Genomic DNA, 23,249 nt, shown 5'->3' with positions numbered 1-23,249 from the left:
GTGCAGACGTTCTCAGTCGGCAGTTCTCTGCCGACCACGAGTGGAGGCTTCACCCGGAGGTTGTTCACGACATCTTTCAGATGTGGGGGACTCCTCGGGTGGATCTGTTTGCCACTTGTGAGAATGCTCACTGCCCGTCATTCTGCAGCCTCCAGTTTCCGATGCAAGGAGCGTTGGGGGATGCGTTTCAGTTGAGCTGGGGAGGTCGGCTCCTTTACGCGTTTCCTCCCATACCCTTGATTCCTCGGGTTCTGAGGAAGATTCGCCAAGACCGGGCCCAAGTCATATTGGTCGCCCCGGATTGGCCAAGAAGGGTGTGATACTCGGACCTTCTCCACCTCTCCTCTCACCCGCCGCTCCGTCTCCCTCTCAGGGCAGACCTCTCTCTCAGATGGAATGGGCAGGTTCTACACCCCCTCCAGACATTACACCTTCATGCCTGGAGATTGAACGGGGCAATCTGAATTCCTTCTCTCTCCCTCACGATGTGGTGGATGTCATTCTTTCTGCCAGGCGCGACTCCACTAAGTCCATCTATTCGTATAGGTGGTCTAAGTTTGTCTCTTGGTGTAGGGAGAGGGATGTTGACCCATTGAAGGCTCATTTGTCTGACATTTTGTTGTTTGATCTTTCTCTGGCACAGCAAGGGTTTGCTGGCGCCACTGTCAAAGGATATCTTTCGGCTTTATCTGCTTTTCTCTGTTTGCCGGATCAGCCCTCTCTTTTTAAATCTCCTGTAGTATTAAGATTTTTGAAGGGACTCACTAATAAGTTCCCTCCTTCTCCCTTTATTGTTCCTCATTGGGACTTGAATCTTGTGTTAACTTATCTGATGGGTTCTCAGTTTGAACCTTTGCACAAGTGTCCCATGAGGCTTCTTTCTTTTAAAACGGTCTTCTTGGTTGCAATTACCTCGGCAAGGAGGGTAAGTGCGCTTCAGGCTCTTAGTTCCAAGCCCCCGTTCTTTTCCATTCATGCTGAATGCTGAATGAGAATGGTTCTCCGGACCAGGGCTGCTTTTCTGCCTAAGATGGTGACTCCCTTCCACCTAGGACAATCCATTACCCTTCCTACCTTTTTATCCTCCCCCACACCCTTCCAAGGAGGAGGAGAGGCTTCATCGCTTGGACCCAAAGAGAGCGGTTAGTTTCTATCTTGATAGGACTAAAGACTATTGTATTGACGATCAGCTCTTCGTGGGTTTTGCTGGCTGCAAGAAGAACAGAGCGGTGCACAAGCGCACACTTTCCAGGTGGATTATCCTCTGCATCAAGATTTGCTACTCTCTGGCGGTTAAGGACCCTCCTGAGGGTATTAGAGCTCATTCAACTAGAGCGAAGTCTGCAACATCTGCTTTGTCTAGAGGTGTTCCTGTTGAGGATATTTGCAGGGCCGCGACATGGGCCTCCCTCCACACTTTTGCGAAGCACTACTGCTTGGATGCTGAGGTGAGGAGGGACGGCCACTTCGCGCGCTCTGTTCTCCAAGATTTCCTGGTATAGCAGAGTGGTCACCCTCCTCCGGGAGTGGGGACTGCTGTGGGACCCTATTCACAAGGTGAGGAATCCACACGGCAGATGTATCTATCAGAAGAACAAGTTACTTACCTTCGGTAACGCTTTTTCTGGTAGATACAGTATCTGCCTGTGGATTCCTCACTGACCCACCCGCCGCCCCTTTGTCCACTCTGCTATACCTGGTTTTTGTGCAAATGTATTTATGAATTTGTATTTCTGGAATTTTATGGTTTGGCACTTTAGATGTTTTTAGATTGCATGTACGGTGTACATTGTATATATGTATATATTTGTTGGTCCGTCCGGGTGCCTTGAAGGCACAGAAAAAAGGGCGGAACAGACGTCATCACGCCGACGTGGGCCTTATGTGGAGTCGGTGACGTCAGACGGAGTCGCGCGCAATGCCGTGCTCCTATGACGTCGGTCACGCCGGCGTGCTACGAAGAATTTTCCGAACGTTGCTGGCGCAAGGGGGATATTCACAAGGTGAGGAATCCACAGGCAGATACTGTATCTACCAGAAAAAGCGTTACCGAAGGTAAGTAACTTGTTTTTTTGTTTTTTATAAACTAATTTCTTATGTGTTTTGGTATGTGCTACAACTGATATGTCATCATGTCTCACCCTTAGCCCCGCCTCTCGTCCTGTCCAGCCACCACACCTCCAGCTCATTTGAATGAGTACCTGCACTTATTTTTGCCCATTTAAACACTGGCTTCATTTATAAGACCAGGCCCAATGTTTTTGCCTCACTGAATTCTCTTGCCTCTTTCCTCCACCCCGGGCACTCTGACTTCCTGCCACTTTGGCAGTGGTTTTTTCCATCTTTCTGATCCTCTTTTCCCCTTTTCGGTTTTTCTCTCTTTTGCTCAGGGTCAAACTCTGAGGATGAGGAAAATATGCACTGGGCCCTAAAGTGCCACTGGTGGCAGAGAAGGGTTTTGGAGAGCAGGGAGGAAAGGAAGCGGAAAGCTAGGGCAGCGTGAAGGTGAATGTGACAGCAAGTGCAGGAGGCAAAGAGCACGTGAAGGGACAGTGCACAGTGAAACCCAGAGGGTATAAAGGGTAGAGACAGAGCCGCGGGGCAGAGAGAAGAGGTGGAAGAAACCCCAAGGATAGAACTGGCACGGAGGACAGGGGGAGGGCAGACAGGCCAGTGAGCAGAGGCAGAGAGCACGTGAAGGGACAGTGCACAGTGAACCCAGAGGGTATAAAGGGCGTTTAGGCGGAGAGGTGAAAGATACCACAAGTGTAGAACAGGCACGGAGTACAGGGGGAGGGCAGACAGTGGGCAGAGAGCATGTGAAGGGACAGTGCGAACCCCAGAGGGTATAAAGGGTGGAGGCTGAGAGCCACGGGGCAGAGAGGAGAGATGGAACAGACCCCAAGGGAAGAACAGGCATAGAGGACAGGAAGAGAAGACAGGACAGGTTCGAAGGCACATGAAGGGACAGTGCTCAGTGAACCCCAAGGGTATAAAGGGTGGAGGCAGAGAGGAGAGGTGCAAGAGACACCAAGGGTAGAACAGGCACTGAGGACAGAGGGAGGGCAGAAAGAACAGGGACAGTGAGCAGAGAGAAGATGTGAGAGTCTGAGAACAGAATAAACAAGAACAGGAAGGAGCGGGTAGTGAGCAAAGGGCAGAGAGAAGGAGCAGCAGAGATCGAAGAAGACAGATGGTGTGAGGGTGAAAGAGACAGAGGGGTAGGTGAGAGTAAAAGGGGCATGGACATGGTCTGATTGGGGTTCAAAATCTGCGTTAAGTAAGCGCAGCATGTTGAAAGTAATCAGAAGCCTGTAGTCCATAAAGGCGGGGCAAGTAGCTGTGTCTCTGCTCGGGGAGAGAGAGGGAAGGGGAACAAAGTGCTTACCCAGTAATTAAAGGAGACCGTTTAACGCCACCAATACACAGTCAGGATGGACGGGGCCTAAGGGAGACAGTCCTGTCACCAAAAGCCTCACTTTCAATCAGAGGCCAGAGTTTACCATAAAGGATGACGCCAGCAAATAGAAAGGATGGGTGGAGCTTTCACTCCACTTACAAAATCTCCTCGATTACAAGAGATCTTGCAGAGCAAGCAGCCCTTGAGCTACAACGCTAGGCGAGACCTAAACATGGGGATACCACCAAGAATTCCCACTGCACCGGAGTTGAACTTAAACAGTCCTACCATGGAAAGTGACTTTCCTCATAGCGATAACCTCACTGAGGAGAGTTGGTGAATGTTAGACGGACCGGGAGGGTCGGCCGAGGACAAGAGGAGAGGTCTCCGGGGAGAGCCGTCTCCAGCGATCGTACAGACAAGTAACTTCCCCCCCCACAGACGTACACCACACAATGATAAGGTTTAACGTTCTTTATAAGCAATCTTTGAGTACGGTAGAATGGTACAAGGAGGTCTGGACTCAGGGGTCCCCTCGAATCTTAGTCTCTTAGATGGGAAGGGGGTAGCGGGACAGTCTTGTTACCAATCTGGTAGATGCGATGATATGATGGATAGCTCACAATCCTCGAGCTCGGCGTTCTAGATGGTCGGGCCGCGGCGGAGCCAGCAGGTCCCGAGATGATCGAAGGTGACGACGGTCCGCGGCGGTGCCAGCAGGTCCCGGTGAAGATGGTCGTTACAACGGTCCGGGGCAGTGCCAGCAGGTCCCGACGAGGTTGAAGGATTCAGAAGGTTGCGGCAGCGCCAGCAGGCAGGACAATCGTTCGCAAGGCAGGACTACGGCAGCGCCAGTAGTCCGTCAGGGATGAGTTTGTCGCAGTGTCTCTCGACTCCAGGATACAACTGCCTTCCTGCTCTGGAGCTGCCCCAGTTATAGGTCTGGCGCCCTTTGATGTCCGGACCCTCGCACTTGGAGGTCGGGAGGTCCGGGATGAGGGAGTCCAGACACCCAGCAGGGGGGTGGAGCCAGCGCCCGGGGGAGCTGGGTGCGATCGGCACCTGGCGGGGGAGAGCCATCGACACTTCTTTCTCCCATTGACCTGCCAAGTGGGCCGTTCACCTCCTGGGTGGATGGTGGTGCCGGGATGTCGGGGCCTGGCCAGGCCCAGGGTTAGGGTCGATCTGAGGCCACGCGGCCTCGTGGTGCAGTGTCCAAGATGGCGGCCGGGCCGGCCGAGGGAGCTGGAAGGGATTCAACCACATGACACAGAGATGTCCGGGGGCAGGAGTCCCGCCTGGGACGGGTTGCGGATTGCTTCTGTGGGTAACATCGGGAGGACCCGGGCTCGGGCCCTGTCATGCGGGGAGGAGGCAAGCTCCTCATGTGGCCTGTCCAACATGCGTCCCCCCCAGCTGAAGGCGGGGAGAGTCACCCATCCTCTTGGGGACTCTCCTCGTTGAGGCGGAAAAAGCGGGACAGGCCATCTGCGTTGGCGTGGTCTTGGCCAGGTCGATGTTCCACAGTGAAGTCCATCCCCTGCAGGGAGATGGCCCAGCGTAGTAGTTTTGGATTTTCCCCCCGCATCTGCATTAGCCACTGCAGGGGCCGATGATCTCTCTGCACCCGGAAGTGGGTACCGAAGAGGTAAGGCCGGAGCTTTTTGAGGGCCCACACCACTGCGAAGGCCTCCCTCTCGATGGTGCTCCAGCGTTGTTCGCGGGCCAGGAGGCGTCTGCTGATGAAGGCCACTGGTTGGTCAAGTCCTTCGGGGTTCAACTGGGAGAGGACTGCCCCAATGCCATGGTCGGAGGCATCCGTTTGGACGATGAATTCCCGACTGTAGTCGGGGGGCTTGGAGCACAGGGGCAGTGCACATGGCGGCCTTCAGCTTCTCGAAGGCCGCTTGACAGTCTGGGGTCCAGTTGACCTTCTTTGGGTGGTTTTTGGATGCGAGTTCCGTGAGGGGCCCCACAATGCTGCCATAGTCCCTCACGAACCGCTGGTAGTAGCCTGTGAGCCCCAAGAAGGCGCGGACCTCGGTCTGGGTAATGGGGGGCTGCCAGGACTGGATGGCAGCGATCTTGAGCTGAAGAGGGGCTACCAAACCGCTTCCCACCTGGTGCCCGAGATAGGTCACGGACCCCTGACCAATTTGGCATTTGCTGGCCTTGATCGTGAGGCCAGCCCGTTGGAGGGCCTGCAGGACCTCTCGGAGGTGGTGGAGGTGGTCGGGCCAGTGGCGGCTGTACACAGCGATATCGTCCAGGTAGGCGGCGCTGAATTCCTCGAGTCCCGCCAAGACCTGGTTCACCAGACGCTGAAAAGTAGCTGGGGCATTCTTCATGCCGAATGGCATGACCTTGAAGTGGTAGTGGCCGTCAGGGGTGGAAAAGGCGGATCGTTCTTGAGCCCGGGGTGTGAGGCCGATCTGCCAGTAGCCCGCTGTCAGGTCGAAGATGCTGAGGTAGCGGGCAGCCCCCATGCGGTCGATTAGTTCATCTGCTCGGGGGATGGGATGTGCGTCGGTTCTGGTGACGGCGTTCAAGCCCCGGTAGTCGATGCAGAATCGGAGCTCAGGCGTGGTGCCGGAGGCGGCAGCTTTGGGGACCAGTACCACTGGGCTGGCCCAGGGGCTGTCTGAGGGCTCGATGACTCCGAGCGTGAGCATCTTGGATACCTCCTCCTGGATGCAGGCCCGTACCGCGATCTGGTACGCGGTATGCCCGATGTCGGATAGGGGGACTGTCCCCAGTGTCCACGTCGTGCAGGCACCAGGAGGTGACCCCTGGGGTGAGGGAAAACAGGGTCGCAAACTGCCGCAGGAGGTCCCGGCAGCCCTGGCGCTGTTCCGGGGTTAGGGCTTCTGAGAGTCGGACCCCGGCCACGGAACCATCTTTCTCCCGGGTCTTTAGGAGATCAGGGAGGGGCTCAGTCTTCTTCTGCTCCGCTGTCTGTAGCCATCAGGAGGCTGAGCTCCGAGCGCACAAAGTGGGGTTTGAGTCTATTGGCGTGGAGGACCCGGAGGGGGTTCCGTGCAGATTCCATATCGATGAGATAGGTGACGGGGCTCTTGCGCTCGACCACTTTGAAGGGCCCCGTCCACTTGTCCTGTAAGGCACAGGGTTCAGTGGGGGACATCACCCACACTTGTTGGCCAGGTTCGAATTCGATGGAGGAGGCATTTTGATCGTACCACTTCTTCATGTCCTCCTGACTGGCCTCAAGGTTCGCTTTTGCCATCTCTCTGAATCGCCTGGTCTGATTGCGTAGGGTCAGGAGGTACTTGAAGACATCTGGAGGGGTTTTTAGTGGGGGCATCTCCCAACCTTCCTTGACTAGGCTGAGGGGCCCTCGCACAGGGTGTCCGTATAAGAGCTCGAACGGGCTGAAGCCGAGGGACTTCTGGGGGACTTCTCGATACGCGAAGAGGAGGCACGGTAGTAGCACGTCCCACTGGCGACGGAGGGGCTCTTCCAACCCCCCGATCATCCCTTTGAGCGTGCGGTTGAACCGCTCAACTAGTCCGTTTCCTTGAGGGTGATAGGGGGTCGTGAATCGGTAGGTGACCCCGCACTGTTGCCAGAGGGATTTCATATATTTTGAAATAAAGTTTGTGCCTCGGTCGCTGACGACTCCTCGGGGGAAGCCCACCCGGGAGAAGATCCCCATCAAGGCCCGGCCGACCACCGGGGCTGTCACAGTTCGCAGGGGAACCGCCTCGGGGTAGCGGGTGGCGTGGTCCACCAGTACCAGGATGAACCGATGTCCTTGTGCTGTACGGGGGTCCAGGGGCCCCACAATGTCTATTCCCACCCTCTCGAACGGGGTGGTGACAACTGGGAAGGGTTGCAGAGGTGCTTTGAGTTTGCGGCCGCTCTTCCCGCTGGCCTGGCACGTGGGGCAGGAACGGCAGTGGTTAAGGACGTCGTTTCTCATCTTGGGCCAGAAAAAGTGGGTCACCAGGCGACTGTAGGTTTTGTCTTGACCCAGGTGTCCAGCCAGGGGGACATCGTGGGCCAGGTTTAGCAAGAAGTCTCTAAAGCGGAGGGGCACCACTAGTACTCGACTGGCCCCTAACTCCGCGATTCTCTGTTCGCTGTACAACAGGTCGTTGTCCCAATAGATCCAATGGGCCCCGGAGGTGTCCCCTGCGCTCTGGGCGAGGGCTTGCTGGCGGAGTCCCTTGAGGGAAGGACAGGTCTTCTGCTCTTGACGGAACTGTTCCTGGGTGGGCCCCCCTTCCTTTCGCCACTGAGCCAGGCTGGGCAGGTCCTGGGGCTGAGCGAGCTCTTCGGGAGTTGGCCCTGGGGGATCGGTCGGGCGGTGTCTTCTACTGGAGCGACCGGGGGAGGAGGTGCTGGCCATTCGGGTTCTTCGGGTAGGGGGATGGTACGGGCGGCCATGGAACGGGTGGTTACGCACGCCCAGTCCGGGAAGCCCAACATCCCCAGGTGCTCTCTTCTTTCTACGGCGGCCCACGGGGAACTCTCAAGATCATTTCCCAGGAGACAGTCCACGGGGGCGTCATCTCGGACCGTCACCTTCAACATGCCGGAGACTCCTCTTCATTCGAAGGGGACGCAGGCCATCCGACATAGACTCTCCGAATTGTCGGCTGAACGGACGGGGCAGAGAACGTTCGGCAGGATCTGTTCTGGTGTCACCAGGTGACAGCGGACGGCCGTCACACTGGCTCCTGTGTCAGGTAGGGCTTCGGCCCTGCGCCCATTAATGTTCACCCACTGACTATATTTTCTGGTGTTGGCGGGTAGGGGAGCCCGCGGGACCATGTCTCTTCCCCCTAGGCACGCTAGCACCATGGCGGCCGGTTCCCATTCTTGTTGCTCTTGCTCGCATTCCTCTTGTTCTTCGGAGATCTGTTCTCCCCCCACGGCGGCGGCAGCTACCTGGCGGGGTCTCGGAGTCTGGTACTGTGGACAGTTCGGGGCACTTGCGTAGTGGCCGACTCGTTGGCATCGGTGACACATGACATTGGCTCGGTACCCCGGGCGCACTGGGGGGTTGCCCCGTTTGGCCGGGGGCGGTGTGTTGGCAGCGGGGGCGGCCGGGGCGGTGTCTCTTCCCCGTCCCTGGCCTCCTCCTCCTCGGGGACGGTGCTGACCTTGGTTGTTCCGGTGCTGTTCGTGCGGCCCGCTCCGGCCTACTCGGGTGATCTCCCACCGGTCAGCCTCGGCGGCGAGCTGCCGTGGGTCCGTCAATTTACTGTCGAGGAGGTGCTGCCTGAGCTCGACGAAGCAGTTGTTAGAGAGGTGTTCCCACACCATGAGATTAAAAAGTTGCTCGTATGTCGTTACATGGCTTCCCTTGATCCACCCCTCGAAGGCTCGTCTGAAATAGTTTACATATTCCACCCAAGTTGTACCCGGGATCCGGGTGCAGTCTCGGAACCGCTGGCGGTACATTTCGGGTGTGAGGCCATATCGGGTGAGGAGGGCAGCCTTCATGTGGTCATAGGAGGTCATCAGATGGTCTGGAAGCTGTAACAGGGCATCGCGGCCTTCATTGACGAACCTCCCCCATAGACCGGCTCCCCAGTCACTTCGATCGATCCGGTGGGAGGTCATGGCGATCTCGTAGGCCTTGAACCACTGTTGTATGTCGTCATCTCGGAAATACTCTCGAACGACATCCTTGGGGATGTGTACTTTCTTTTCTGTCGCTCCTGGGGTGCGCGGTTGCTCGGGCACCCCCAGTTCTTTGTTCTGCTTTCGTAAGTCTATTTCTGCTAGTTTGCACTCGTGGTCATTCGCTAGTCTCTTTTCTTCGAGTTCTCGCTGTCTCTTTTTCTTCCCGTTCTTCTCGGAGCCGCAGATGTTCTAGGTTCAGTTTTTGTTCGGCTAATTTGAGTTCACCTTCCATTTTGAGCCGGGCCATTTCTAACTCATGAAGTCTGTTTTTTTCTCTCTCTTGGATCTCTTCCGGTGAGAGACCCGTTCTTTGCTCCTCGGGAGCCGTGGTGTTCTTCTCTGATGCTGCAACATCTTGGTCCGGGGGTCTGACGGCCCCGGTTTCTGCCCATGACTCAATGGCGTGTTTGAAATCGTCTTTAGTACTCAGACCGGTGGTAGCAATGCCTAATTCAATGCAGAATTGTTTCAGCTCACGATGGCTGTATTCTTTCAATTTCTCCATCTGGAATTTCTCGGTGGATCCGCTTTCTTTGGATGTCATTGTGGTTTTGTCGTGGGGTGAGCTACTCTCTGTACGATTATGCGTTGATTCGGATCGCGCCGCTGGCCACCAATGTTAGACGGACCGGGAGGGTCGGCCGAGGACAAGAGGAGAGGTCTCCGGGGAGAGCCGTCTCCAGCGATCGTACAGACAAGTAACTTCCCCCCCACAGACGTACACCACACAATGATAAGGTTTAACGTTCTTTATAAGCAATCTTTGAGTACGGTAGAATGGTACAAGGAGGTCTGGACTCAGGGGTCCCCTCGAATCTTAGTCTCTTAGATGGGAAGGGGGTAGCGGGACAGTCTTGTTACCAATCTGGTAGATGCGATGATATGATGGATAGCTCACAATCCTCGAGCTCGGCGTTCTAGATGGTCGGGCCGCGGCGGAGCCAGCAGGTCCCGAGATGATCGAAGGTGACGACGGTCCGCGGCGGTGCCAGCAGGTCCCGGTGAAGATGGTCGTTACAACGGTCCGGGGCAGTGCCAGCAGGTCCCGACGAGGTTGAAGGATTCAGAAGGTTGCGGCAGCGCCAGCAGGCAGGACAATCGTTCGCAAGGCAAGGCTACGGCAGCGCCAGTAGTCCGTCAGGGATGAGTTTGTCGCGGTGTCTCTCGACTCCAGGATACAACTGCCTTCCTGCTCTGGAGCTGCCCCAGTTATAGGTCTGGCGCCCTTTGATGTCCGGACCCTCGCACTTGGAGGTCGGGAGGTCCGGGATGAGGGAGTCCAGACACCCAGCAGGGGGGTGGAGCCAGCGCCCGGGGGAGCTGGGTGCGATCGGCACCTGGCGGGGGAGAGCCATCGACACTTCTTTCTCCCATTGACCTGCCAAGTGGGCCGCTCATCTCCTGGGTGGATGGTGGTGCCGGGATGTCGGGGCCTGGCCAGGCCCAGGGTTAGGGTCGATCTGAGGCCACGCGGCCTCGTGGTGCAGTGTCCAAGATGGCGGCCGGGCCGGCCGAGGGAGCTGGAAGGGATTCGACCACATGACACAGATGTCCGGGGGCAGGAGTCCCGCCTGGGACGGGTTGCGGATTGCTTCTGTGGGTAACATCGGGAGGACCCGGGCTCGGGCCCTGTCATGCGGGGAGGAGGCAAGCCCCTCACGTGGCCTGTCCAACAGTGAACTTCAGGCATTAACTATACAAGAACCTTTCTTTCAACTTCACAAAGATAGTGATTCTTTGTACTAATCCTAAATTTCTCCCTAATATAGTTTCTGCTTGTCATATATATCAAATCAGTTGAGATACATGTGTTCTTTCCTCAACCTGATTCTGTAGCAGAACGAGCTCTACACATACTTGTTAGGCGTGCTATACTTTACTACGTAGAAAAACAAATAATTTAGTAAAACGAAGCAACTATTTGTTGCTTTTTCTCCACCTTACAGGGCTACACCGATATCCAAGTCTGTATTGCAAGATGGATTGTAAAATGCATCCAAACGGGTTGTGTTAAAGCAAAGAGAACTTTGTGAGTACCCCTAGAGCGCATTCTACTCCCAAAATAGGGGCTACTATGGCCTTCTTGGGAAATATTCCCTTTGCTGATATTTGTAAGGCAGCAACATGGTCTACACCGCACACATTCATCAAACACTTGTGTAGATGTGTTAGCAAGACAAAAGGCAAATGTAGGCAAAGCAGTACTTAAAACTCTATTTCAAACTACAACCGGTTAGCCACTGCTTTAGGATTTTACTGCTACATAGTCTATGCATTGTGCATAGATCCAGAGCTCACATGCTCCGAACGGATAATGTTACTTATCCAGTAAGCATCTGTTCTCTGCATGTAGAGCTGTAGATTGACATGCGTCCACCCACCTCCCCGGTCTCCTGTATTGATGTAGTTCTTAATTCACATGCATAAGCATGGACATCTCTATTCTACACATACTAACCCATTCTCATCCTCTGCGGGAAAACAATCTAACAGTGGGGTTGATGACCATGCGCACTGTCACCGAAAGGAGGAGTCCCCTACCTTGTGATTAGAAAGACTTCGAACAAAAACAACTTTCAAACATCCAGACCCAACACTAGATGACAGGAGTATGCAAAGCATGTGAATCTACAGCTCTTCACGCCAAGAACAGATGCTCACTGGATAAGTGACCTAATCCTTTATTCTTTGGCATGCCTACGCGTTTTTATTCCTTACATTGACAGCTACATAGTCATAAACGCAGTAAAGAGTACTAAGCATATTCCACTATCAGTGAAAATCCTACGGCGCAGTTTAAAATGTTACATTTAACCCTAGTTCTGCATCGCAGGCATTATCACTGAATTACTAAACAATGCTCCCTCCTCCCTGGTTGTCAGTATGACTCAACTTTTTACTACCTTCGGGGTATCCTATTCTCCTGTTCAAAAAGAGTTGAGGTGTGAGGCAAATGACCACTACAGTGCATGCTGGGTAATGGAAATGATTTGTTCTCTAAAATATCCTGTATAGCTGTATCCTGCTAATACCTTTGAATTGACACCTTTCCCTTAATTTTTCTCTGCTTCTAGAGCACGTTTTTTTAAATGTATTTTTTATTTTAATTTTTTTTAAACGATATGGCACATTTCTACTCTAAACGCTGCAATGTGAATTGGAAATATGTAGGTGTTCATCACTACGTAGTTATAATTAGGCCTGACTTTCCATATTAAGTATGTTTTTATTTTGCTAATAACTTCAGCTCAGTTTGACCAATCTCGAGATCTTTCTAAAAACAATTGTTCATCCATCTCAGCTCTGTACTGGAAAGGGAAGCTTTAGGGGTGACCCGTCAAATGATTGCAGAGAAAAACTGAAAGGTCCCAAAATGCTTTTTCCCCGTAATATTTTTCATAGAGTATTTTAGACCATGATACAGGAAAAAACAGCCGAACAGAATTAAATTGTTTTTTTTAGGTCTCACATAGGAGACCTTTAGCCGTCGTTCAGCTGTTTTTCGAAGCACATGCTTGTGGTAGCATACACCTTGCAGGAGCACGCAGGGGTGCGCCACAAGGATGTGCTTCGAAAAAGAGCAGATGGCTTCCCCAGCGCCCGCACCACCAGCAGGTGCATCCCTCCCCTTCTCTCTCGCTGCAGCCTGCACGCCTTTGTTTTTTTGTTGTTGTTTTTTTTACCTACAGCGCTAGGCCCACGCGCTTGTTCCTAACGTGGTTTCCTCTTCTCAGAAGCGCTTTTAGAATGTATAGACATGGTCGTGTTTTTCTGAGGCGTCATGGTAATTAAAATTCTTCAGTTTCGTTGTTTGCCCAGTCGATCTATTTCCTTATCTGTTCTCCACACCAGCGCTGTGAAAGCTGTAAATAAATGTTGATTTTGGTATCGTACTAAAGTGTTCTCGTTTGCTTTGAGATCTGTAATGCCTCCGTCCACTTACCTTCAAAACTACAAAAAAACTGCACATTTGTTTATTGGTTAGTTCTGGCTTATACATCCTTAGAGCTACAGAATGCTTGCGTGGTGCCTCTGGAATCTGCTTTAATGTCCAAATGTGCATTCCATTGCTTGCTCTTGTCCAAAAAACAAAGTACAGGAACCAGTATGCTGAGGCTGCCAAATATAAATGCTGTGCAGTCTTAATTCCAGCGCATTCTCTTTCTTCCACTTCTTAACAGTTCCTGTCTCTTTATCTCACTCTTACAGGTTCTTTTTCATTGCTTCCTTTGCCTTTGTTGCTCTTTTCCTATCTGTAGCGTTCTCCTCCTTTCTCCCTTTTCTGCCTTCCTTTGCCTCGCTCTGGGCGAAAGTCGGATGAAGAACAAGCATTGGCATAGCCAATAGGTCTCGCCTTTGCGACCTTATAAGTGTTTAGCCATGCTGCAGTTGATGTTGTTGCACCAAGGATATTGTACTGCATAACTAAATACTTATAAGGTTCCAAAGACGAGACCTATTGGCTACGCCAATGCATGTTGAGATTTCGAGTTAAATACTATCAGCTGGTTTCAAGTAATTAGGGTTAGAAAACAGATATTTTGGTTCACCCGCAGAAGTCCAGCAGGACCGCAAATTAAAAAATAAAGCGATCTGATGGTTGCAGGGACATTCACCCCCACCCCCCGTTTTTAGCAGTCCCGCTGTATCGAGACATCTGATTTGTGGCTGGCTGCAACATGCTGTATCCTGAAAATCTAAATAAAACCAGATATTACTGGGCAGAGTAGAGGTACCCTGACCTCCTGGTCTTTGTCCCCTGACTCAAAGTACATTTTGTATCCTAAAGTCCACCAGCTTTTGACCTCTCCAGCAGGTCTCCTCAATGTCCCTGTGAGGTCCTGTGGGGGCAATGGCAGACCTTCCTACCCTTTCTTCCCTCCACTCACTCCCTTACTCTGGTGGGATCTGCGGCCAACACCAGGCAGCCTTCGATGTTGGCAATGTTAACAAGATCTTTCTTACCCCCCACCCCCTCAAGAGGTTTTCACTTAAACATAGGTTAAAGTGCAGTTATAGTTGGTTGAAATTGTCAATCAAAACATCATATTTTAAACTCTAACTTCTGAAATTCACCATTTATAGTTTAATGTGCGGACTATAACTTGCTCGCCTTCCATGATCAGCTTATGACCTCACAGTACATCACTCTACCAGTCTCAATGACTACGTTGATTAAATCACTGACGTCAACCACACGAGTGTTAATCAATCTACTCTACAAACCAGTACAGCTTTTCATGAGGTCAATCCCTCAACACACCCTAGCCCCAATAGGTGGACATTCCCATACTACACACAGCCGTTCCTTGTGCACTGCCCTACACAGAGAAGCTGTTCACTCCAGACATCCATACCCTTTTAAATAGCCCTGCCCTTAGTATGCACATCCTGCACTCTGTACATAACTTTTCACAGAGAGTCCACTCCATCTACACAGAAGCCTCATTAGGTGGCCAAGCATGTTGCAAAAGCTTCCCCTCAGCAGTAGAAAAAGTATAGAATTATTTTTTTAGATGTACATTACTGAACACATTTCTGAGTATAGCATACTGTTAACCTTGTTGAATGATATCATTTAAGGTGTCATCAATGATGTCCCTATACATGAGTGTAATATATGTGAGGTAATACGCATTGCATATTGGGTGCAAGTTATAGTTAGATTAGTGAACTTTAACTGGTGAATTTTGATGGTTTTCTGGTTTTTAAAACCTGATTTTGTGACTGACATTTTCACCCAAGTATTTTCACTTTAACCTTTTGTTTTTTTTAGTGAATATAATTAACCCCTTAAGTGCTGATGACTGAACTGCTCCGTCATCAGCTGCGGTGGCGCTGTGCTGATGACTGAGCGGTTCCGTCATGGCCCTGCCGCCGCTCATGCGTGGCGCGAATTCCGCGCCTGCGCTGAGCGTTCTATTGAGCGGGCGGGGCCATGACGGAACCGCTCCGTCATAAGCACAGCGCAACCGACGCTGGTGACGGAGCGGTTCCGTCACCAGCACGGCCCCGCCGCGCGGCCGCCCCGCCAGCACTGCGGCGGAATAGCCGCCGCAGTGAAGGGGTTAAACATTAATGTTTTCTGCCGAAGAATTCAGTTAAAGCGTTCACAGGCTGTTAAACAGTAAGGTGGATACCTGCAATTTCAGAAAAATATGTCAAAAAGAAGCGTTGCAGGTCCTCTCACTTATGCAGAACTCTTCTACATTTGTGCCTTCAGTGAGAATACTTAAGATACAGAACTAGTATTACAAGTAAGTAAGATTTCCTTGTACAGTATAATTTTGCGTCATCTCTGTGTACATTGTACTGGTGATCACAAGGTCACCACTAACCACCCCAAGTCATGGTCCATTTTATGAATACTTAATCCCACTGCCTTGACTTTATCATATTGCGAATATAGAGCAACCATGATGAAAAGAAAAAATTGATCAAAGTCTATGCCTAATTTTTTGTCTTTTTAAATTAGAAATTTAAACAGATGTTTTTGCTTTGAACCTTCAGAAAAGAAATGATCGCACAGCAACGAGAATATAAAAAGAAGAAAGCGTTAAAAAAAGCCCAGAGAATGAAAGAACTCGAGCAGGAGCGTGAAGTTCAGAAATCAAAATGGCAACAATTCAACAATAAAGCCTATTCAAAGAACAAAAAGGGCCAGGTTTGTACAATCTTCGAATCTGTAAAGCTTTGAAGTGGAACTAGAATACATTACTTACTGAAACGCAAATGCATTGACTGCTAATGTCCACTTGAATACTTCATACTTTGTTCCCCACACAGTGAGTATTGACAAATATTTTTCTACACTTATTGTACTCTAATTTGGCACCATTTTATAAGCCTGCCACTGTAAATTATCATGCTAAGAAAACCTTTAGAGTTCCTAATTTGGGGGGGGAACTGCAAAGGCAGATTGTTGCAGAATCCCAAGGCTGATCGGTGTCATTTGACCTCATGCCTCTTCCTTCCCTACCCCCTCACCCTCCCCCCATCCCCCCTCCACTTCACCCACATTACTATGGTTGGACTGGTTGGGCTTCTGGCTTTTCCCGAGGAGGTTAGAAGGTTGGGGCTGGTTTTGTTAGTGGGAGACGGTTTTGCAGCAGTTTTTAAAAACACTGCAAAGTTCCTTGTATGTTCAGCAGTTTGTGAGCAACAATAAAAGTTGCAAGTTAACTCTGGTGATTAATGTACCTGCTGGAGAAAGATGGGAGTTTTGTCTAGTGGTAGTTTTGACTCTTTGAAGATAGCGCAAACGGTTAATATGCCTGCTGCAAAGAACATGTATCATGTATATCCAGAACAATCTTTTATGTGCATAACTCAGAGGTTGCTGCTTTTGCCACAGATTCTTTTGTTACTGTGCCATTCAAAAGTTGCAATCTTAATCTGAACTATCCTTCAAGAGCTGCATGATACATGTTAGAAATGTATGTTTTAGGTACCGATATGGGAGGGAGGCTCTTATTTCCTATCGCCCGTCCCACCCTACCACCTGCTGTTTTGCACAGGAGGTAACTACTCAATTTCTACCGTGCAGAGCCTGCATTACCGGTCATAACTCTGTTGCTGTGAAGTCTGCTCTTTCCATGGCGCTATTGAATTGCCGGTCACTGCCGAGTCACGCCATTGAGATTAACTCGCTCATTCTGGACCACAAGCTTGATGTGTTGTTTCTCACTGAGACCTGGCTCTCCCCCAGCTCGGGCCCTGATATGGTCAGAGCACTCCCTCCAGGTTATCTCATATCCCACCTTGACAGACCTGTGGGGAGGGGAGGAGGAGTTGCTATCCTTTTTAGAGACACGCTTGCTTGTAAGGTTCAGAACGGAGGGGTGGCTGATTGTGAGAGTTGTCAGTTCACCCTCCGTCTGTCATCTACTGTGTCTCTGACGGGCCTGCTGATTTATCGCCCTCCTGGTTCTTTGGGAAATTTCCCCAATTCTTTCCTTGAAACAACCACACTTCTTGCTTCCTCGACTACCAACTTTGTTGCTCTTGGGGATTTTAACATCCATCTTGATGACCCCTCTAACGCCCCGGGAGTAGATCTGTTGGATGATCTCAAAGCGTTTGGGATCACTCTGGCCAACCCGGGGGCGACCCATGAGAGGGGCCACTTGCTGGACCCCATATTCTCTAACCTGGACCATTTTAATTCATCTCCGGCGTTGCCCCTGCCCTGGACAGACCACTTTTTGGTGTCCGCAGTGTGGCAATTTGATAATCTAGCTGCAATGGTCCCAAGGGTTCACACCTTGGAAAGAGCTTGGTCGAGGCTCCCGGTTGACACCTGGGCGGCACATCTGGAGGCAACGCGGCCCCCTCTTGGATCTAACCCGTTAGTCGCGGAAGCAAATTTACACATCTGGCTAACGGATTCTTTAGACATCCTCCTACCCAAAAGGAAACAACTTATGAAGGGGAAGAGAGTGGGTTTGGCGCCCTGGTATACGTCCGAATTGAGAACCCTAAGGAAGGGATGCAAGAGGCTAGAGCGGTCCTGGAGGAAAGACTGGAGTGAAACGAAGCGGAAGGAATATCGGGAGGCTCCGAGTACATACAGATCCGCCATTCGGGAGGCAAAATCTGGATTCTTTGAAGAGAGAATAGGCTCTGCGGCCAACTCTTCTAAAGAGTCATTCAGGGTTATTAAGGAACTACTGAACACCCCCGAACCCCAGAACATCCACGAGGACCCACGCAAAAAATGCACAGAACTGGCGTCCTTTTTTTAAAACAAAAATCGACAACATACTGGCTTCCCTTCCCCGGCAAGGTGAGGTATCTCCCTCGGGTGACAACCCCAGTTCTCAGTTTAGGATGCGATCAGTGGAGCTGGCCTCTTTTGGTACTGTCACTATGGAGGAAGTTCTCTCGATTTTGAGGACCATGAAGAGTGGCTCCCCGAAAGACCCGGCACCTATTAAATACCTAAAACAGGTGGCCTCTACCATCGGCGGCCCAGTGACGGACCTTCTAAACTTGTCCCTCACTCAAGGGGTAGTACCCCCCAGTTGGAAAGGGGCGGTCGTGAAGGCTCTTTTAAAGAAGCCTAACCTGGACCCCGCCGACCTCGCCAACTTTAGGCCTATCTCCCTGCTGCCGGGCCTTAGTAAGGTCGCTGAGAAGTTGGTGAACAGCCGCCTGTCGGACTTCTTGGAGGCCAACTCCCTCTTAGGTGATTCCCAAACGGGTTTCCGTCCCGGTCAGGGGACCGACACCGCCCTGCTGGCGGTTGTGGAGAATGCTAGGAGCATTTTGGATTCGGGGGGGGGGATCAGTGGCAGTGATCCTCCTGGACCTCAGTGCTGCTTTCGACACCGTGGACCACCAGGTGCTTCTCCAACGGCTGGCTGGGGTGGGGATCACCGGTTCGTGACGGGTCTCCCCAGACATCAATCTGCTTGCCCTGCGCTGAAGGCACTGCATTGGCTCCCTGTGAGGGACAGGGTGAAGTTCAAGTCACTTTGTATCGCTCATAAAGTCCTGCAGGGGGTAGGCCCACCTATTCTGGGGGAGATGGTTCAGCCCTATAAGGCCCTCCGTTCTCTCCGGTCTGACCACCAACATCTTTTGCAGGTAGGGAGGGTGAAGAAGGCAAGAACTGGTGGCAGAAGGTTCTTGATAAATGTAGCCACTTTGTGGAACTCTCTTCCCCTACATCTACGTTCGGAAGCTAGTCGTCTTCGGTTCCGCAAACTTTTAAAAACTTTTCTGTTCTCTGCCTAACCCTCGCATTACTCTGATAGCTTCATTCTCTGGTGAGCGCTGGGATGCCTATTGGTAACCAGGCGCTATATAAAACTCAGAATAATAATAATAATAATGTTTTCCCCCATTATTTAATTATCATGATGTTGCAGAAAAAATAAAATGGTTTGGGTAGAAATACATTCTTATTATTTACGTCAACCCTAACCACAGTTATGTTCTGAATCCTGATATTGTGCTTCAGCACTCCTAAACAGTGCCTACCAGTATTGATGGCATTTGAATCCTACACTTTGTAGTCCCCTTTGCCTCATGTGACATTTCTACACAATAAGTTACACATGTATGATTTATTGTCTCTGTATGTGTGTGTGGTGTAAACTGCTCAGACCCCCCTACGCTGGTATGAGAGGTGGTCTTAAGACAATTAAAATACATGCGAGAGAGGGGCAATGGAGAAATGAGGCACTGTAGGAGAGTGATATGGAATCATTGAGCCCCAACAAAGAATGTCATACCCTGGTGAACAGTAAGGTCATCATTTACTTTGCTTTAAAAGCTAATATAAATGAATGTATAAGGACAGATATCCAAAGAACTTTGGGAAAAACACGCCCCACCAACCCTACAATTTAGTGGTCCGTTTGCTGGCTGCACTTGCTATGCACAGTACATAGGCTGGTCTAACAACATTTGCTGGGGGTGCTTTGGCTTAAAGCAAAACCAAAGAGGATGATGGACAGAGTGTTGGGTATGCCCAGACGTGGGTCCCTTGCTCACTTCGCCACTGGATTCAAGCTAGCCTGGCTGATGACGGCTGATTAGCCAGAAACCGGTCCCAGGATGCCTGTTCGGGTCCAGGGAAGACATGGCGTGGCAGTTCGGGCTGGACTGTTCCAATGAGGCATAGGGTCAGACTGATTTGCATATGGCCATGTCTGAACTGGGGTGGCGGAGTGAGCTAAGATGATTGATTAAACCCAGATCAGTTGACTGGGAGCGAGTGCTTGCAGTGTTCAACACTCCGTCCATCATCCCCTTTGGGCTTTGGGTACCCAGTCCGGCCCTTCTCCTACTTTGGTGTCCTTAAATATCTGTCCGGTTCCTTTTCAGCTCTATTTACACACTGACTGGTTTCTGCCTTTCTTTTCTGCGATGCGGCAAGGCCTTATGAAAATAAATACTTGTTCCCAAAAATTTGCGCCGGTACCCACCACCTGAAACCTCACGTACAAATTAACCACTAAATTAAAGGCTGCCGTAGGTGTTTGAGCACCCTCATATCCTAAGATATCCTTCACACCTGTGGTTCTGCTGACAGGGAAAGCAATAGTTTGGAAAGATATTCATTTAATTGGGTAAACGTGTTCATCGCTCTAAAGAGGTGATCCCTTGATGTATTGCAATTGTGCTTTGTCTCATTTGACAGCATGAGATTAAACATATGGTCATTGGGTAGATGACCAAGGAATGTCTTGCCAGTGAAGACCGATTGTCAAAGGGAAGATGCATAACTAAGACATACCCCACAGCATCCTTACTGCAGTTACTAAAACAATGATTCCGATTGATACTTCTAACTACATATTACTCGGTTGTCCGACTGAATCTGCGCTTTTATAGCATTTCTCTGGCATGCCAAAAGATGGCAGTAAGCACCACCTGTGTGCACTGACTGTACAATCCAATAAAATAAAGATGGATCCTTAATTGCTGTGTCCAAGGGGTAGATTTATTGATTAAATGAAGTTACAAGGTGGACAGGTGCAGCTAATGATATAGATGGTAAGTTCCAATAAAAGCTTCAGTAAAGGCCCCACCGGGAGCAGTTGCCCTGCTGCTCAGCCTCCCTGGTAACTGATTGTACACTTAAACATACACAGATAGAACTAAGGATGACATCATAGAGACAGGCTGAGCAGCAGAGTACAAGAGACTAAGAAAGGACAAGAAAGAGAAGAGCGGGGAGAAGCAGGATACAACCCTGACGTCAGTTTTTTTCTTTCTGCACCTTCATACAGGGATCTTGAGCTTCTCCATGGTCTTAGGTCACCTTCTTTTCAAATTGTTACCAATGGGCATGGAAAAATGTCATTCTTGTAGCTACAGATTAGGCACGGAGAGTCTGGTATCCCGAGCTGTTGAGCATGAACACGGGTCCTCTAATCAGACTGCCTCTTTCGGAGGATCTTAAGTTAGCGCAACATGGCAGAGTTTTGCACCAAACCTGGCAGCCATTCACTTTAATGTGTGGAGATTGAGCGGGGCAGTTCCGCCCGAAGTCTGCAATTTTATCTTTGCGGCCTGGCAGCCTTCTACCAAGACTGTATATGCCTGGTTCTGGGGCAGATTCATTGCATGTGTACAGATGAACAAGTTGACCCCATATTTGCACCCCTTTCCCCGTTCTTCTGTTTATTCTTACTCTAGCCCAGCAGGGCTCTGCTTTTGGCACATTAAAAGCTATCTTTCTGCTATTTCTGCAGTTTCCATATCAGCCATCCATGTTTAAGTCCCCTATTATACATACTTAAATTTTTGAAAGGTATCCAACGCATTCTTACTTCATGCCTCAATGGGACCTCAATTTAGTCCTAACGTTCCTGATGTGTGCTCCTTTCGGGTTGTTACACAACTGCCCTATTAGGCTCCTAACTAGTAAAAAAAAAAAAAGTTCTGGTGGCAATAATATCTGCCATGAGGGTCAGTGATCGACAGGCTTTATCATCTCTGCCTCCTTACCATACCATCTACCCAGACAAGCTGGTTCTTCGTACCAAAGATAGCCGCCCCCTCCACCCCCTCTATGTAAGCCAGTCCATCACCTTGCCTACCTTTTACACTCTGCCTCGCCCCTCTAAAGAAGAGGAGGTACTCAATTGGCTGGACCCAAAAAGAGTAGCCTTCTACTTTGACCGCACCTAAGAGTTCCTAGTGGGCAATCAACTTTTGTGTGGTACATCTATGCCAAAAAAGGAAAGGCGCACAAACTGGCCACCTCACGATGGATAGTGCTCTGCAGTGCATTGGCCTAAAACGAACCTCCTGAAGGTTTGCTAGCTCATACTACCACAGCCAAGGCTGCGACTAATGCATTATCTAGCGGAGGACCCATCCTAAATGTCAGTCAGGCTGCAGCTTGGTCTTCTCTGCACACATTTGTTTAGGCACTACTGTCTTGATAATCTGGTCCGTCAAGATGGCCATTTTCCCCACTCTGTCCTACAGGATTTTCTAGTATTATCCGTGTTGCTGCCCCACCTCCGGGTAGCTATTTCTTGGGTATCTATTTTAAAGTAAAGAATCTACGGCTAGAGGTTTTTATCCGATAAGTTATTTACCTTCGGAAACTCTTTATTGGATGGTGATTCTAAATAGCTGCAGATTCTTTACCGACCCACCCATTCTCCCCACTCTGAAGAGATTCTGAGTAAAAGGATTTCCACTTTCAATGGCCCTAGTTTGAGGCACCAGTGGTAAGTATTTTTCGTATCTCTGCGCTTCTGGCGTTGAACGTTGCAAAAAGAATGTGATATCAGTCGACTAGGGTAGCTCCTAAATAGGCACTGTGCACGTCACTTCCGGCGTGGACAACAGCGCCATGCAGAGCTAAACAACTTCACCTACCGGTTCAAAGTTTAACTGGTCACAAAGGATATCAAGACCCTGTGTGACACCTGGAGAATATTCTAAGATATGGAATCTGTGACAAGATAGTCTCTTCCAGATAAGGCGTTACCCAAGGTAACTAACTTGTTCATTAATGCATTCACTTCCTCATTTAGGCTAATTTTACTATCAGAAAAATGCCCTAACACATTCCCATATATCCCAAATCGTGACAGTGGCTTTAAGTACTAGAGTTGAAAATCCTGATGGTGATACACTGTAGACAAGCCAGTATGAGCAGAAGACTGTTGTATAGGTTAGAGTCTCATTAGTGGTGTTTGTACTCCTACATTCCATCATTTTCACCTATACAGAGGAACATCTATCCCTCCATCTACACAACTTACCATAACTTTAACTGAACTCCTGTCCCCATGACTTTTGACAACCAACCCATCTTGTAAGACCCACATCCCTTTCTTCCCCCCTTAGCGGGGATTGGGCGTCATAGAGCCAAAATAGATCCGTTGCATTTCCAAATTTTGTGATACTTCAGTAAACCTTTTGATGACCAGGAATTCTGTCCTCCATCTGAATCGAAATTTGCCTAGCTAACGTAACGGTAAGTTTCAATTCTATTAAGGACACGGAGGCGAGGATTATGCTTTTCTTCCTTCGCTATTTATTAACAGTACACAACACAGCAGCCTCAGAAAAGCTTCAACCAATGCTTATATGCAAAAACAAAGAAGCTTCTAGAATAACTCATTGAATGACAACAGACAAAAAACACAATTCCCATGAGTCCACTGTAATAGTCTATAATGTAGTCCTTCCACCATGTCCACAAAGGGTAGATAATCAGTCC

At 50.2% G+C, this 23,249-nt stretch overlaps 1 protein-coding gene across 1 annotated transcript in view; it reads left to right on the top strand.

Moving 5' to 3' along the window:
* The window catches only part of SMNDC1 (survival motor neuron domain containing 1), a 131,820-nt gene that overhangs the window by 101,776 nt on the left and 6,795 nt on the right, over positions 1-23,249 (top strand). Inside the window, exon 5 of the mRNA XM_086922770.1 lies at positions 15,563-15,716. Within this exon, the coding sequence (XP_086778896.1) occupies positions 15,563-15,716 (154 nt within the window). The remainder of the gene's footprint in view (positions 1-15,562; positions 15,717-23,249) is intronic.

Source organism: Lissotriton vulgaris, chromosome 5 (assembly GCF_964263255.1).
Source record: "Lissotriton vulgaris chromosome 5, aLisVul1.2, whole genome shotgun sequence".
In the NCBI taxonomy this organism is placed as follows: Eukaryota; Metazoa; Chordata; class Amphibia; order Caudata; family Salamandridae; genus Lissotriton; species Lissotriton vulgaris.
The sequence above is the reverse complement of the archived record's forward strand: the minus strand, read 5'-3'. Positions and strand labels throughout refer to the sequence as shown.